The 17,800-nt window shown below is 40.8% G+C and overlaps 1 protein-coding gene across 2 annotated transcripts in view; it reads right to left on the bottom strand.

Moving 5' to 3' along the window:
• The window catches only part of hecw1b (HECT, C2 and WW domain containing E3 ubiquitin protein ligase 1b), a 451,931-nt gene that overhangs the window by 345,023 nt on the left and 89,108 nt on the right, over positions 1–17,800 (bottom strand). For both annotated transcript variants that reach the window (XM_055656760.1, XM_055656770.1), the window contains one exon: positions 3,391–3,691. In XM_055656760.1, coding sequence (XP_055512735.1) covers positions 3,391–3,691 — 301 coding nt within the window. The remainder of the gene's footprint in view (positions 1–3,390; positions 3,692–17,800) is intronic.

The following is a 17,800-nucleotide window of genomic DNA, read 5'->3' as shown; positions in this document are numbered from 1 at the left end:
TCAAGTTCAACAATGAGTGATAATCATTTTAAGGGAAATAATTAATAGGAACTGAAATGGGCAGATGTCATAGAGACACAGAAACGTGCAGTAGGGAAACTAATTGATTTGCAGTTTTGAATTGAGATTGCACTCAAATTTAACAATTTTGTCTTCAAAAGCAGTTATTCACTGTGTAAAAGGCAGGTTATAATGCTCGGTTTACCCAACGAACCATAGGATCTTTGGTTTTACCCAATCCTGCAATGCCAAACTCATTCTGCTTATCAGATCAATTAGCTTTCAATTAGATCAATGAAAATAAAACTGCAGGCTATATGTTTATAATTAATAAGACTATTAAAGCGTTTCTACTGGACAGTGGCAATTTTCTGAATGGAAAATATTGGTCTGGAAAAATTCAATTCAGACCAATGCCATTTTTAGTTCAATTCATAATTCAATGTGGAATTCAAAACTTACAAGTTCATTATGTGATTTTAAGAATATTACCGCGCTACAATGCAGTAGCCAGAAAATATCAAATATTAGATCTACTTTCAAGTAATCGTGATTCAGGCACACTGATGCGGAGCTTACAATTGATACAAATACATCGATAGATGCTCCTGAACACATCATCAGTGATGTAACCTGAGGTCATTGGGTGTTCCGGGTCTTTCAACATCAGACACCCTCACCCAGGCGACCCAGCCGTGGTTGATCAGACCACGACTTGTGTTCAGGTGGCATTCGCTCCTCCCCATAGACCTCCTCTCCTGATCCAGAGCCATCTCGAGGCCTTCTCCACTCCCTCTGTGGTGTTCTTGATGGCCTTTCTCCTCGCCGCTCTGTTTATGCCCAGTGCACTCAAGGCTTTGTAGAGCAATTGCCCTGCAAAACCTCTGACATCCGCAGCCTTCGGTCCACGTCTCCCTTCGCAGTTGCTTCTAGCACCTTGTCGACGTCCTCGTCGAACTGATGCCAGACTGCCATCTTGCAGCCCTGAGGCCATTTGACTCGAACCTTCTCCGGAGAACAGTTCCGAGGGACTAATTGGGCCACTTGGAGGCTTCGGGCTCTATGGGGTGATTCCGGGCCCGGCTCCTCCTGCGTCTCACCAGGTAAAATTACAAGACATATTCTAGTTCTCAATGGTATCGGGTAGGAACTGACTAACAAAACATAATTGTTTAAAAGTAGGTAACATTGGCTTTCATATACTGTGAAACAGTAAAAGTCATTAATGGGTTATAAACACCAATGAAGGAAGGAGGCAATAGCTTGATTTTTTTGGTGAAATATCCAGCATCGAAACAGGCCTCCTGACCCACTGAGTCCATGCTGACCCTTGACCACTCGTTCACATTAGTTCTATGTTGTCCCATTTACTCATCCAACCCCTACACATTAGGACCAATTTACAAAGGCTAATGAATCTTCAGACCCGCACATTTTTGGGATGGAGGAAGAAACCCGGAGCCCTTGGAGGAAACCCAAATAGTCACAGTGGGAGCATGCAGACTCCACGCAAACAGCACCTAATGTTAGGATTGAAGCTGGGTCTCTGGTCCTGTGAGGCACCAGCGCAACCAACTACGGCACTGGTTATAAAGGTGATAAACTGCACATAGGTTATAAAGTCCAGTGACTTTATATTCACTAGAATCAGGATTATTTCGGCTGGGGATTCTCAATCTTCTGCCTTAATTTCAGTAGCAGATCAGCATTAATGATAGTGGTGAAAGTAATCAAGTACAACCTACTGACAAGAAGGAGGCCAATGCAGTCAATATAATTGGGTTAAATTGGCAATGTTCATGACACTGTCAATCTGTTGCGAAATGTAAGTTTTGTTAATTCTTGACAACCGCTCATATCATTCTTCCCAGACTACCATTGATTGTCAGGCATTTAGGTAAAATCACTTTGAAATTTATAGCATTAATTTCTGAGGAAGAGTACATTATCCGTTGAAATTATTTTATCAGTCTTATTTGAACTGTCCAAGGCCAATAATATTGCCAAATATGTCATATGGAAACCTGGCAATAATATGTTGGGAATAAAGTGCTAATTATCATTTTCACATTATATCTTCTTCTGTTCATGAACAAAGGAAACAGAAATGGCTGTAGGAATTTGGCCTGACTCACTATGAAAATATGGAGTATGTAATACACAGGCTCAATAACTGTAGATGTGACTGACAGCACATAAAGTCATAGAACAATCCTAAAGGTGAAGTGGAAAAAATTTAATTGGAATCTGAGGGGTAACTTTTTCACACGAAGGTTGGTAGGTGTATGGAGCAAGCTGCCAGAGGAGGTAGTTGAGGCAGAGACTATCCCAACATTTAAGAAGTAGTTAGACAGGTACATGGATAGGACAGACTTGGAGGGATATGGACCAAACGCAGGCAGGTGGGACTAATGTAGCTGGGACATTTTGGCCGGTGTGGGCAAGTTGGGCCGAAGGGCCTGTTTCCACATTGTATCACTTTGTGACTCTAGGACTTGTGCCACGTTAGAAACATAGAAATTAGGTGCAGGAGTAGGCCATTCGGCCCTTCAAGCCTGCACCGCCATTCAATATGATCATGGCTGATAATCCAACTCAGTATCCCGTACCTGCCTTCTCTCCATATCCCCCTGATCCCCTTAGCCACAAGGGCCACATCTAACTCCCTCTTAAATATAGCCAATGAACTGGCCTCAACTACCCTCTGTGGCAGAGAGTTCCAGAGATTCACCACTCTCTGTGTGAAAAAAGTTCTTCTCAGCTCGGTTTTAAAGGATTTCCCCCTTATCCTTAAGCTGTGACCCCTTGTCCTGGACTTCCCTAACATCGCGAACAATCTTCCTGCATCTAGCCTGTCCAACCCCTTAAGAACGTTATCTCACTTTCACATTCCACACACTAAGGACAATTTACAGAAGCGAATGTACAAACCTGGACATCTTTGGGAGGAAACTGGAGCACCCAGAAAAATCACATGCGGTAAAGGGAGAACATAAGGGCCTGTCCCACTTGGGCGTCATTTGCGCTTCATTTACGCGATATCATCACGATGCACACGCATTATGCGCGTGTGGTGGCGTAGGCAGTGACGCATGGTAGCGCGTGGCACCGCAGGATTTTGGTATTCTCAAAATCCTCGCTTGCCACCTGGGTGATGCGCAAATGATGCCCAAGTGGGACAGGCCCTTTAGAAACTCTGCACAGGCACCTTAGTCAGGATTGAACCCAGGTCTCTTTCTCTGTGAGGCAGCAACTGTGCCTCACTGCCGCCCTAAATGAAAATATGGAGTGTGTAATACACAGGCTCAATAACTGTAGATGTGACTGACAGCACATAAAGTCATAGAACAATCCTTCAGCTACGTAATTACTGGTTAGAAACAACCTTACCTACTAGGTACATGCCAATCCAATCTCCTGCGTCGACCTCTTCCTTTATGTCCCAACAGATGATGAGGTCCTGGGACTGGCCGATGGTGTAGCGGGAGCTGCTGACCATCAGGGTGGAACGACTGCCCGAGTTCACCAGGTTCGTGTCACTGTTTGCTCGTGGGATGGTGACAGCCAGGTTACGGAATTGCTCAGGGTTGTAGCTGTATCTGATGGGATCTTTGCATCGACGGCGGCTCTGAGAGTTGCGGGAAGGCGAGGCCATGGCTGCCAAACCCAGAAACCTATTCTGGTATAAGTTCTGAAATAATGTTTGAAAAATGTTAATTTCACATCAAATTTCTGGTGTTAAGTTGCCATGCAAATGATGCAGCTTGTGGTTGAATAAATGAATGACGTTAGCATTTATGAAACATATTTTTCAAAGTTATTATGGTTTCCATGTATTTCATATATTAAATTTAGTTAACAATTATTCTTTATAAAATGAATGGAAGTGCAACATTCATGTGATTTAATGAATTAGGTAGCATGCTTCTTTAAGCATTTGTCTCACAAATGACATGCCTTCAAATTAATAATGACACAGTAGTTATTCAAGGAAGGCAATGAGTTAGAACATTTCCAAACTCGTGTACTTATAATGTTAAAACATGCTTATTCCTCCTGCTCATGTGCTTGGAAAGCTTTTTTTTACCCAGATAGGAAATTCAAATCTAAGTATCAAAACCCTCCAACATGATACAAGAATTCATGTTATTATATATTCTGTTATCTTTATTGTTGCAGAACTTGCATTCCATTTCTTCTGACAATGCAATCTGTTTAAAATGATATAACTTTGGACAGAAATAATTAATACACTTACTCAAAGATCTAAAAGTAGCATATGGCATCTTAAAAGAGACTCTCTGTTTCAAATTTAGTTGTCATATGTATGTCAATCATATATTTTTAATATTCTGCATGGTTTTACCCCGAGTAGAAATTGATGTAATTGAATTGTCTATAAGAATATTTCATAAATTGTTCATTACTTCCATCATATTTTCTTTTGAAGTGGCTCTCAACATATGGGTTAGTTCGCACAGATAATTGATTAAGATCAATGCTGATTAGATTTTACGACAGATTAACAACTGGTGCATTTCATAAACAGTACTGAAAAAGCATTGCATGCTGTAAATTCATGCTGGCAATTTGCTGTTTCTGTGGCAGTTTTAATGGGGGACATACATCGTGATGCCCATGGGTATGTCAATGGACTACTAATGAGTTTCTTTCAAGTGACAGCCAAACAGTTGATGTTAATTGAACTAAAGAGCTATCCAGAAGCATATGCCTTAAACTCTTATGTCAACTTTAATCTTGTATAAGCAAGTTGTCACACATTGTCACACATTCATCAGTCCTGAAATGTGCTATTTTTTGTATTCCTGATTGCACATAAGAATGAAAACAAATCATGAAAACAAACACTTAATCATATTTTGAGATTAACATCAAATCTTTAAAACCTGGTCCAATGTCTTCCTGCTCGATTCTAGCCTTCAAATCTTTCCAATAGTATATATGCCAATGGGAAATTTGAACTTAAAACATAAAGAAAATTAAAAATATAAAGCAAAATAGTGAAAAACAATTAAATATATGAATTTAGACAAAGAAGACAACTAAAACCTCTGCAGGAAATGTAAAGTATAGGGCCTGTCCCACTTACGTGACCTTATTGGCGACTGCCAGCACTCGTCATAGGTCGCCTTTCAACATGTTGAAAATTCAGCGGCGACCAGAAAGACGCTACGACTCTTTGGGTGAATAGGAGATCTCTCACGACCATACAGGCGACCCCTGGCGACCTCTCACGACCACACAGACGACCCCCTGGTGACATGCCCCGTGGTGACACCCGCGACATGTCACCAGGGGTCGCCTGTGTGGTCGTGAGAGGTCTCCTTGTCACCCAAAGAGTCATAGCGTCTTTCTGTTCGCCACTGATTTGTCAACATGTTGAAAGTTTTCGGTGACCTATGACTGGTGCAGGCAGTCGCCGAAAAGGTCATATAAGTGGGCCAGGCCCTTCACACTTTCTCAGCATACAGCATTTTGGTATTCCACATAATACATCAAATGGTAAATTAGCAAGTCAGAGTGACACTATCCAGCCCAAATAACCTGGAAGAGATTCAGCTATCTCACTGGGCAAGAGATTAATTGAAACAATCTCATTTTACCCATCTCATTTTTGCATGGTGTAGAATACGTAATGAGGTCTGTATTGTTGAGTGAACCACTGCTTTAAAGCAAAACTTCTATTCGATTATCACTCTCTTCTACATATTCTGCATACATGTTTTGAAAAGTTTTCTGATCTTTGCTCACAGACTGCAATCTTACCTCACTCCCTGATGATGCGAAAGTTCCACTGTGGAACTGGACCTTGAGGCCACAGGTTGATCAACTCGATTCACACAACAGAACTCTGAGTCCTGCTAATACAATCAGCAGGGAGAGAGGTAAGTAGGGCACTTATACACATTATAAAATCAGTGTTTTATCATTGCCTGTGTCTGTATATTTGTGTGTGTCTGTGTATGGCTGAGTTCATGTCTGTGCTTGTGTGCATGTTGGATCTAAGTAGGAAAGTGGCAGAATGGTTTGAAACACTGCTGTTCCATTTTTGGGATTCAGGTGCTCATCCAATTCAGGCTGATGGAATGAGTCTTCTCTTTATATGATTATAACAGGCAGGAATCCACAGTATGAAGCTGATTTTGATCTGGCACTCTCCAGCCATATTCACTCAGCATTCACTTGAGGGGCTTTATTGTGTACCAGATACTGGCTATACTTGATATGGGTACATTTGACATTACTTTTATATAACCTCAGTGAAAAAATTGCTTCACTCGGCTGAACTATCCTTCCTTAACCTCAATGTTATTTTTTAAAAGAGTCTGTCTCTTGACTCAGGCATGGTGTGAGATATTAGTTTACAAACACGGTTTTCTCCACTCTAGCTTTTAAATGAATCTTAAATTACAATTTGAATATATGAAAAGTAGAAAAATGCTTAATGCCTTTCATCCATTCATACTTCATATTTTCTGGAGCTAATGTGACTAGCACAATAGATGAACACACTAAATATATCAGAGGCACCGACTAAAATATTCTGAATACTACATAATGTTTCTGATAACTAAATTAAAATTAATAGATTGAACATTGTTTAAAAAAGTGCTTCTATTTCCCAAACATGTATTGGAAATATCAATTTCTGTTATGTAGCTGAAGCTTAAGCATTCGTGTTTACGCCTCATCTGCAGTACAAGAAGATTTAGTGGTGTTACGGAGATTAAAATTACCATAAAGCCTTGCTTTTTTTATTTTGTCTTTTGGACTGGAAAGAATTTTTGTTATCACATCACTGCCCAAATTTTGGTTATGGTAATCTACATTCTAGGACAGTAGAGGGGAACTACAGACAGAGATGTTTATTCTATTGGAGGACACATGTCAATGCTGTCATCATCACGGCCAATGTGGAGATACCTTCCTTTGGCTGATTAGGCTTTTATGACAGACATTGACTTTCACTACCTCGTAAAAGAAGTGCATTGTAGTTAAATAAATTCTAAATCCTTTGATTAATGTATTTATCTAGAATTTACCAAACTCTAGGTAGGTATTCAAGAATGAGTTTTAAGAACTAGTTAGCGCAGCATTAGTTCTTAAAAAACATTTCTATCACTCATTGCAGAATTTGCTTTCATATCCACATTGTAATGCAATACAGGATACAGTGTGCACTGTGGATATGAAAGCATGCAGAAGAGTTATCAAAAATATTGCATTTTCTTCATTAAGCATAAAATGTGTGTAGTGCAGTATAAGCTAGCCAAATTTTGTAAACCTCATTGGTGTGGAAAGAGATGTCTTTGGTGCACATGGAATCAGGCAGCAATTATCGTGTCTACACATAGATATGATATATGTTATGTAAAGGATAATTAATAATGGTTCATCTTCATGCCATTGGAATAGAATCAGGTCATTCAGCCCATCGAGTCTGCTCTGCCATTCTATCATGACATCTATTTTTCCCTCTCAGCCCCTTTCTCCTGCCTTCTCCCTGTAACCTTTGATACCCTTACTAATCAAGAACCAATCAATCTCTGTTTTAAAAATACTCAATACGCAATGAGTACCACAGATTTACCAGCTTCTGGCTAAAGAAATTCCTCCTCATTTAAAGACATGTCACATGTACAATAAATGAACACTATTGACTGTATGTAACCTTGGTCTATTTATCATTTACATTAACGATCGGGATTCTGTGACTGTGTAACTTGCAGTTCTACAGCCTACATAGCACACTATTTCATAGAGTGCTGCTGATACTCATTCCAGAATACCTACTAAGAATAGATTAAGTTCCTGTTTAATCCAGTCAATTGATTGTTCACTGACGAATAATTTTCAGAAAATGTATTTAAATAAGATAATTTTCATTGACGATATATTGACTTTTACCAAAAAAAAGTCTAGCTTTTGTAAAAATTTGAAAATAGATATAGCAAATACATGCACTACATTTTTGTACCACGGCAAATTAAAATATTTGCTGAATGGGCTTGGTTTGACTGCCTTTATGTTCTATAGATTTAAAAAAATAAGGGCGCATCAGATTAAATCCTTCAAAGGACTAGACAGGGTTAGAAGCTAGACAAACTGGAAATGGGGAGATGCTCCCCCTGGCTGGGATGTCTCAAACAAGGGGCAGATAAATGTGATTTCACCCAGAGAGTTGTGAATCTGTGGAATTCTATGTACAGAAGGCAGTGGGGGGCAATTCACTGGATGTTTCCAAAAGAGAGTTAGATTTAGCTCTTAGGGCTAATGGAATCAAGGGATATGGGGAAAAAGCTAGAGCGAGGTACTGACCAGCCATGATCATATTGAATGGCGCTGCTGGCACGAAGGGCCGAAAGGCTTACTCCTGCAACTATTTTAATTGTTTCTATGTTTAATATTGAGATGAGAGAAATGTCTTCATTCAGAGGGTGTTGGACATTTGGAATCCACTACCACAGATGGCTGCAGAGGTTAAGTTGCTGAATATATTTATTCTGGGAATAGATATATTTAATCTTTTTTATTCGTTCAAGGGATATGGGCTTCATAGGCAGATCCAGCTGTTAATTGCCTATCCCTATTTGACCTTGAGAAAATGGTGGTGAGCTGCCCTTGAATTGTGGGTATAAGACACAATGCTGTTGGGGAAGGGGTTCAAGAATGTTCACACATCTGTGGTGAAGGATCACTGAAATATTACCAAATCAGGATGGTGTTCAGCTTGGAGGGCTTCTGAGTGGTGGATAGACACAAATTGCTGAAGCACCTCAGCGGGACAGGCAGCATCCCTGGAGAGAAGGAATGGGTGTTGTTTTGGATCGAGACCCTTCTTCAGATGAAGATTCAGGGGAGGGGGTTACAGGGAGATATGGAAGGGTAAGGCGTGAAAACGAGAGATCAAAGGGGACGAAGTTCAATGAAAATGGAGAATAAGATCATTGTCAGCTGAGGGAAAGGTTACAATAAAGCATACAATCAGTAACATTTAATATGGAGGACAGTGCAACTAGTCAGAAAACTAGGATGGGGAAGGGATGGAGAGAGAGGGAAAGCAAGGGTTACTTGACGTTAGAGAAGTCGATATTCACACCACTGTAAGCTGCCCAACAAAATATGATGTGTTGTTCCTCCAATTTGCATTGAGCCTCACTCTGACAGTGGAGGAAGCCCAGGACAGAAAGGTCAGTATGAGAATGGGAGGGGGAGTTAAAGTGTTTAGCAATCGGGAGATCATGCAGGCCTAGGCGGACTGAGCAGAGATGTTCAGCAAAATGATCGCGAGCCTGCTCTTGGTCTCACCGATATATAGGAGTTCACACCTGGAATAGTGGGTACTGTAGATGAGGTTGGAGGTTCTGAGTGGTGGTGATCCCATGCTTTTGCTGTCCTTATCCTTCCAGCAGGTAGAGGTTGTGGGTTTGGAAAATACTCTCTAAGATATCTTAGTGATTTGCAACAGTGCATCTTGTAGATGGTACAAACTGTTGCTACTATGTGTTGATGGTGGAGTGAGTGAATGGTTGTGGATAGGAGGCTTATTGGGAATGGTGGGGTGCCATGTCCTCTACGGTGTCATGTTTCCTGAGTGTTGTTGAAGCTGCACTCATCCAGACATCAAGGGTATGGAGAAAGAGTAGGAATTTAATATTAAGATTGACGATTAGCCACCATTGTACTGAATGGCAGAGCAGGCTCAAAGACCAAATGGCATACTCCTAGTAGTTTTTTAATACATTTCCATTAACCAAGATTTACGCAGAAGTAATCCGTTTTCTGCAATGGATTCTGAAAATGAGGTTACATTTAGAGTTGAGGTGTGTGGCACTATAAATAATTAGTCACAGCAAATTTTAATTCAGTCATCCTTTACTTTGTGGTCCATATATCAGGATAAAGATAGTTAAAATAAAATAAAATAAAATGGAAGGCTTGCTAAGCAATCTACAGAAACGTCATAACAAACATTACAGTTTGGAATGAATGCAGAAAGTACTTTGGAGTCATTGAGAAACTGCAATATATTGTGGTTACTTCTGCAGAAATAAACTATTTTATGGTCAAGTAACACTCGAAGTTAGGTTGATTGTTTTGGTTAAACCGACAGGTGGTCTGGTAAGAAAACTATTGTGAACAATTCGAAATGCTTAGTACTTCAACATACTAGGTGCTAGAAAATTGATGATATTATGAAGAGCTTAATCACTTAATGCAGATTTTAACTATTGATTTAATATGGCCTGACTCAGGAATATGCCCAGATGCTAACGTGAAGGAGAAGACTTGTTCAGTTTAGCTAATCCCTGTTGCACTCTTTGTCGAATTGAAACAAGGAAGTGATTGGCCTCTTTTAGGCAGACCTCAGAAATAAAAGATGATGAAAGCTAACCCAAATGCTTCATTGAAACCTCAATGGCCGGTGTGGAATATAGCCACTTAAACGAGGAAAGCTCCAGTTTCATTCTCTGGTCTGTTGCTAAATACACTGGTTTTTATCAAATTCAATACTAGGTCAACACCAACAGAATTGGACTAGAAGGTAAATAACTAGTTAAGGTTTTTATTTCTAATTGTTATTTTTGCTGAAAAGCACAGGTGAAAATATGAGCTGCTGTGACATTCCCCATGAATATTGAGAGTGAATGTGAAATAGCCCAGCATTCACTCTCAATATTCATGTGGAAATAATTGCCACTTTGACAAAATGCCAGATGATTAAGCACAACTTTCCATAACCCAGGAGAATCATCAGGAAAAGCAGAAAGCAAATTTGGAGAAGCAAAAATCACCCTTATTAATAAAATACTGGACATATTGGATAACATAAAGATATTTTCAAATGTATGAGCTACAATCCAACTTAAGGAATACATTGAAAGTTAGATCTGTGAAAATACAAGCATTAAAGATTTTCCGAGAAATCTGCAATCTATTGGTGATGGTTATTGGTGCTTAAGGCAAATAAACGATGGAGTAATTCTCATCAAAGTTGGCCACAGAAGCAGCACTTGTACTAATAAGACATAATGTATTTTAAGGTCAGAAAGAAACAACCTGTTGGCAACCTGTAGCATATAAATATTAGTCCAAGGTATTAGGGTCAATTTTATAATCTTAATCTCTGATATAAATTTCTGGAGAACATTTGCTTGAATTCTGGATGTTTGAGACTCTTCACCTGGGCTATGGTTGGAAAACCAGTCCATCTGAAGCTTTAATGATATTAATGTAATACCAAACAAGTAATAACATTAAAATTACCTAACTAGAACTAAAGATAATGATTATCACTGGTCAGAGATATTTTAAAAAATTGGCTCGCTCAGTACTAAAGGAAGATTGAAATAATCTGATTCTTTCAAATGATTATTGGGTCTCTTTCCAATTTAACTTCAAATTAATAACATTAATTTGTACATTAATTCAAATTATCTCAAATTATTTGCAGAAAAAAGACCACTACCCAGGAAGAATGCAGCACAAATTTCCCCTGAAATATAAACTTACTGATGTAGAGAGTTGGTACAATTCACTGGAACGAGTGAGGGAGAAAATATTTTCTGAATGTTTATTCAGGTAATATATTGCATAGTCCGCTACCAATGACCATTCGTAAACTTAATGAAGAAACAAGGAAATACAGATGCTGATTTACAAAAAAATACACAAGGTGCTGGAGTAACTCAGCAGGCCAGACAGCATCTCAAGAAAACATGGATAGCTGGCATTTTGGGTTGGAACCCTTCTGCAAACTCATTGTAGGGGAGGGTGGGGGTTAAGAAAGCTGGAAAAGAGGGGCAGGACTACGTCTGGCAGATACAGGGGAGGGATGCTTTTGTTAGGCAGATGGTTGGGACAAAAGCCAGAGATGAAAAGACACAAGGTATAAGAAATACAAATTTGTGAATTGTGAAGCTAGAGGATGGAATTTAGGTGTGAGGGGAGGGGCAGGAAGAAATATGTGCAAGCACAGTTGGGACATTGGGGAGGGGAAATAAAAGGGGAAGAGGGGGAGGAGGGTAGTTACCTATACATCAGTATGGAATGGGAAGAGCAGTCAAATGGTTAGCAACCGAGAGATCTGTGGAAGGCTAGAAAGGGTTGGGATGGAAGCATGTGCCTGGCGGTTGGATCACATTGGAAGTGATAGAAATGTTGGAAGGTGATGTGTTGGATAGGGAGGCTGGTGGGGTGAAAGATGAGGACCATGGCTACCCTTTCCTTGTTCCATCGCGGAAACGGAGCAGTGAAAGCAGAACTATGGTGCACAGAGTAGACGTGGGTGAGGAGATCCATCTATGACAGTAGGGGGAAAGCCATGTTTACTAATGAAAGAGGACATTTCAGATGTCCTACAATGGAAAGCCTCACCTTGGGAGCTGATGTGGCGGAGACGGAGAAATTGACAGTAGGGGATGCGTCTTTGCATGAGGCAGGGTGGACGGAAGTGTAATCCAGATAATTGTGGGAGTCGCTAGGTATGTAGTAGATGTCGATTGATAGTCTGTTCCTTGTGATGGAGACAGAGAGATCAAGTAAGGGGGGAGTGTTGTCGCAGATGGTCCAAGTGAATTTGAGGGCAACGTGGAAGTTAATGGTAAAGTTAATGAAATCAACGAGCTCTGCACGGGTGCAGGAGGCAGCCACAATGTAGTCATCGATGTAGCAGAGAAAGAGTTGGGGGATGGTGCCAGTGGATGTTTGGAAAAAGGACTGTTCGACATAACCAACAAAAAGGTAGCCATAGCTATGGCACATGCTTCACTTGGTTTCTGTGTGCTCCCGACAAGAGAGTCAAGGATCTCAGCACACTCCTGAGTGCTTTACTATTTCGAGCAGTCGTGGGCCAGAGATTTTTATAAGTAAGAATGTTATATTAAGGAGGCTTTGAAAACATCCTTGAAGTGTTTTCTCTGTCTACATGGCAATCTCTAAAACTGATTGAGCTCAGAGTAGAGTGCTTGTTGCAGAATCTGCTGTCAGGCTAGGAAGTGGTTATGGTGAGTGGTAAAATCCAGGGACAGGTGACGGAAATGTGCTACCGATCAGCAAAATAGTGTGGGTGAGTGATTGATCTGAGCAGTCAAAGGGCCTCGTTCCACACAGTCTGACTATTCGTTCCCTTATCCTGCCAATGAATTTGGGTGATTTTGGGTGGTACCTCACCAGTGCACCAAGGTGCCAGCTACAGGTAATTCATGTACTGTTATTTGAGAAATTTTGTTCAAAGAATAAATCATTTTAAATTACAGGAGAGTGGATTTTTTTTACAAATGAAATATTGCCACATTCCCTCCGCAACTCCCTGGTTAACGCATCCTTTCCCACCCAAACCACCCGCTCCCCAGGTACCTGCCTCTGCAACCACAAAAGATGTAACACCTGTCCCTATACCTCCTCCCTCGACTCTGTCCAGTTCCCCGACAGTCCTTACAGGCAGAGGTTCACTTGCACCTCCTCCAACCTCAACTACTATATCCGTTGTTTAAGATGTGGACTCGTATACATCGGCAAGACAAAACGTAGACTGGGCAATCATTTCGCTGAACATCTTCGCTCAATCAGCCTGGACCTACCTGATCTCCCAGTTGCTAATTCTCCTTACCATTCCCACACTGACCTTTCTGTCCTAGGTCTCCTCCATTGTCATAGTGAGGCTGAAAGCAAATTGGAGGAACAGCAACTCATATTTTGCTTGGGCAGCTTATAGCCCAGTGGTATTAATTTGATTTCTCTAACTTCAAGTAACCCTGACATTCCCTTTCTCTCCATCCGTCCCCCACCCAAGTCGCACTAGCTTCTCATTTTCACCCAAGAAAAAACTAACTATAGCCTGTTACCATTGTTACTTTTTGCATCTTTCATTCATTGTTCTATATCTCTCTATATCATCGTCTATATCTCTTGTTTCCCTTTCCCTTGACTTTTAGTCTGATGGGTCTCGACCCGAAACGTCACCCATTCCTTCTCTCCAGAGATGCTGCCTGTCCCGCTGAGTTACTCCAGCTTTTTGTGTAATTCTTTGGTTTAAACCAGCATCTGCAGTTCCTTCCTACACAGTCAGTTTTCATGTGGCATTTCTGTCCAAATTTCTCCTTTTTTCTCATGACGCTACAGACTTTCACTAGGTTACATTCTAACAAACATCATCACCTTTAGCAAATAATACTCTTTACCTGTGGTTGGGCAATGAGCTCTAACAGAATTAGGACTATAGTTTGACAGCAATTATATCACCTCAATACATATTCTAACCTAAATCTTCATATATCTAATATTTACATATTACCCGAGGAGAACGGGGTGGCACAGCGGTGCAGCTGGTAGAGCTACCGCCTCACAGCTCCAGAGACCCAGGTTCGATCCTAACTTTGGATGCTGTCTATGTGAAATTTGTACATTCTCCCTTTTTCGCCAGGTGCTCCGGTTTCCTCCCACATCCCAAGACTTGCAGGTTTGTAGGTTTAAGAAGGAACTGTAGATGCTGGAAAATCGAAAGTACACAAAAATGCTGGAGAAACTCAGCGGGTGCAGCAGCATCTATGGAGCGAAGGAAATAAGTAACATTTCGGGCCGAAACCCTTCTTCAGACTAATTGGCCCCTGTAAATTGCCCCTAGGACATAAGGCTGAGAAAGTGGAATGACATAGAATTAACGTGAATGAATGATCGATGATCTGCATGAACTCGACGGGTTGAAGGGCCTGTTTCCAGTCTCTATCTTTAAACTGACCTAAACATTTTGCAAACATGATTTTTTGCTTGCTTAATTATCCTGAGTTCAGACAATTTACATTAGGTATGAAATGCTTTGGGAACACTGGTCGTGATCAAGGGCAGCATCAGCAGTAGTGTGACTGGTAGAAACACTGCCTCACAAACTCTCGTGATCTGTGTCAATCCTGATGTCTAATACTGTCTGTGCTGTTTGCACATTCTCCCTGTGATTATGTGGGTTTCCTCTGAGTGCTTTAACTTAATTCCAAAGATGTGGGGTTTTGAAAGATTTGGTCACTGTAAATCCCCCCAATATGCATGCATGTGGTAAAATCTGGGGGGAGTTGACAGCAATGTGGAGAGAATAAATGTAGATTTTACTGGATTAGTACAAATGGGTGCTTGATGGTTGGCATTGATTTGATGCATTCAAGACCTTACTTGTCTAATGATTCTAAGACTACAACAATGATTTGTGCAGGTGTCAGGGGTTATGGGGAGAAGGCAGGAAAATGGGGTTGAGAGAGAAAGATACAGTAGATCAGCCATGATTGAAATGCATTGATGGGGCAAATGGCCTAATTCTGCTCCTATGACTTATGAACACGAAAAATTATGAAATGGCAGGAAATTACCCTTTCTGCGGAGTTTAATGTTACAATAGAGCGATTGTTTCTATTTTCTCTCTCTTTCTTTTCTAGGGTCTATTTTCTCACTTTACTTCCTCCTCTAACTTCTTTCCTAAGGGGCTTTCTTTTCCCAACACTCTTGCACTGCACGACTCTCTTGCACTTTCTTTACTTTCCTTACTTCTACCTTTTTCTTAAAGCTCAAAAAAAATGAAGCGGTACAAAAAATGTATTAAGATATATGTGTTGTGTAGGATTGTAATTTACCGTACTTCTAATAAAAATAAAATTAAAAAAAAAAAAGAAATGGCAGGAAAGTGAGATATATCAGAATGTCAATGAGAGGCTGTTGGAAAGCTTGAGACAGAGTGTGGCCAGCATGGCATAGCAGGAGAGTAGTAAATAAAATCAAGGAATAGACTAAAGGAAAGAGAATTATAAATACCATGCTACTGGAAATAATATTTGGAAAGATATTTCAGTACACTATCACACTGAAAATGCCATCTATTATTGGTCTGCACTGTGAGGTAATTCAGCCTGCCTTTTTCTTAACACATGCTTGGGATGGATGAATGCAGGTGGGATTTCATACGGAACAGAGGCAGGGGAGAGGTTAGAAGTCGGCATGGAGGGTGGTGAGAGAAAGTTTAGAGGACAGACAGGAGAAAGGAGGAGAGTGAGGAAGGAAGGTTGATTTAAACTGCATGTATTTTAATGCAAGAGGCCTGACGGGTAAGGCAGATGGGCTTCGGGCATGGATAGGTAAGTGCAACTGGGATGTTGTAGCCATTACTGAAACCTGGTAAAGAGAGGGGCAGGACTGGCAGCTCAATGTTCTGGGATACAGGTGCTTTTGAAGAGACAGTGGTGAGGGGAAAACTGGAGGGGAGGGGCGGCTTGCGTTATTGGTTACGGAGGACATCACGGCAGTGGTGAGAGATGACATTACAGATGATTTGTCTAGTAAGGCTATATGGGTGGAGCTGAGGAACATGAAAGGGATGATCACCTTGTTGGGGATGTACTACAGACCCCCAAATAATCAACAGGAATTAGAAGAACAGATATGCTAAGAGATTGCTGACAGCTGCAGATCAAATCAGCTTGTTGTAGTAGGAGATTTTAACTTTCCCAATTTTGACTGGGAAAATCATAGTGTGAAAGGTTTAGATGGGGTGCAATTTCTCAAAAGTGTTCAGGAGAGTTTTCTCCAGCAATATGTAGAGGGGCCCACACGTGAGAGGGCCACACTTGATCTAGTCTTGGGAAATTGGGAAGGGCAAGTGAATAATTATTCGGGAAGATGCATTTTAGGATCATTGATCATTGTTCAATTAGGTTTAAGATAATTGTGGATAGGGACAGAGAGGGCCCACATGTTAAAATGCTCAATTGGGGTAACTGAGGGTATGAGAGAAGGTCTCACTTAAGTTGATTAAAGCAGGTTATTTGAGGGGAAATAGACCAGCCAAGTGGGATGTTTTTAAAGGTGTGCTGACAAAAGCTCAGGATTGCATGTCCTTATTAGAATGAAGGGCTAAGCAGGCAAACATAAGGAAGCTTGGCCGACGAGGGAAATTGAGGCATTGGTCAAGAATAAGAAGGATACATGGGACAGGTATAGGCAGTATGGATCAAGTGCATCCCTGCAGGAGTTCCAGGAACTAAGAAGTAAATTGAAAAAGAAAATCAGAAGGGCAAAAAAGGGCCAGGAGATAGTTCTGGAAGTTAGCATTAAGGACAATCACAAGAAATGTTATAAATACATAAGGGGGGTAATTAGAGAGAGAGAGAGAGAGTGGGACTTCTCAGGAATCAAAGCAGTCACCTCTGTGTGGAGCCACAGGAGATGGGCAAGGTCCACAATGAGTATTTCTCCTCGGTATTTACCAAGGAGAAAGACAGGAGGATGGAGGAATTTGGGGCAGTCAATGGCAGTGTCTTGAGAGCAGTCAATGTTATGGTCAAAGAGATATTGAAGATCCTATCATGTATGAAGATAGACACATCTCCAGGGCCTGATCAGATATATTCAAGGACATTGTCGGAAACCAGAGAGAAAATTGCGGGAGCCCTGGTTGAAATTTATGAGTCGTCTGTATACACAGGAGAGGTGCCAGAAGACTGGAGGGTGGCAAATGTTGTGCCTCTATTTAAGAAGGGCTGTAGATAAAATGCTGGGAACTATAGACCAGTGATCTTAACATCTGTAGTTGGAAAGTTACGAGAGAGCATTCTGAGGGATAGGATATACATGCATTTAGATGGATAAGGGCTGATTGAGTTTTTTGAAGACGTGACCAAAAAGGTCAATGAGGGCAGAGCTGCAGATGTTGTATATATGGACCAGCAAAGCATTCAACAAGATTCTGCATGATAGGCTGCTCTGGAAGGTTAGAGCAAAGGTTTCAAAGGTCTTTTAT

The sequence above is a fragment of the Leucoraja erinacea genome, chromosome 2 (assembly GCF_028641065.1).
Source record: "Leucoraja erinacea ecotype New England chromosome 2, Leri_hhj_1, whole genome shotgun sequence".
NCBI lineage: Eukaryota > Metazoa > Chordata > Chondrichthyes > Rajiformes > Rajidae > Leucoraja > Leucoraja erinaceus.
The sequence above is the reverse complement of the archived record's forward strand: the minus strand, read 5'-3'. Positions and strand labels throughout refer to the sequence as shown.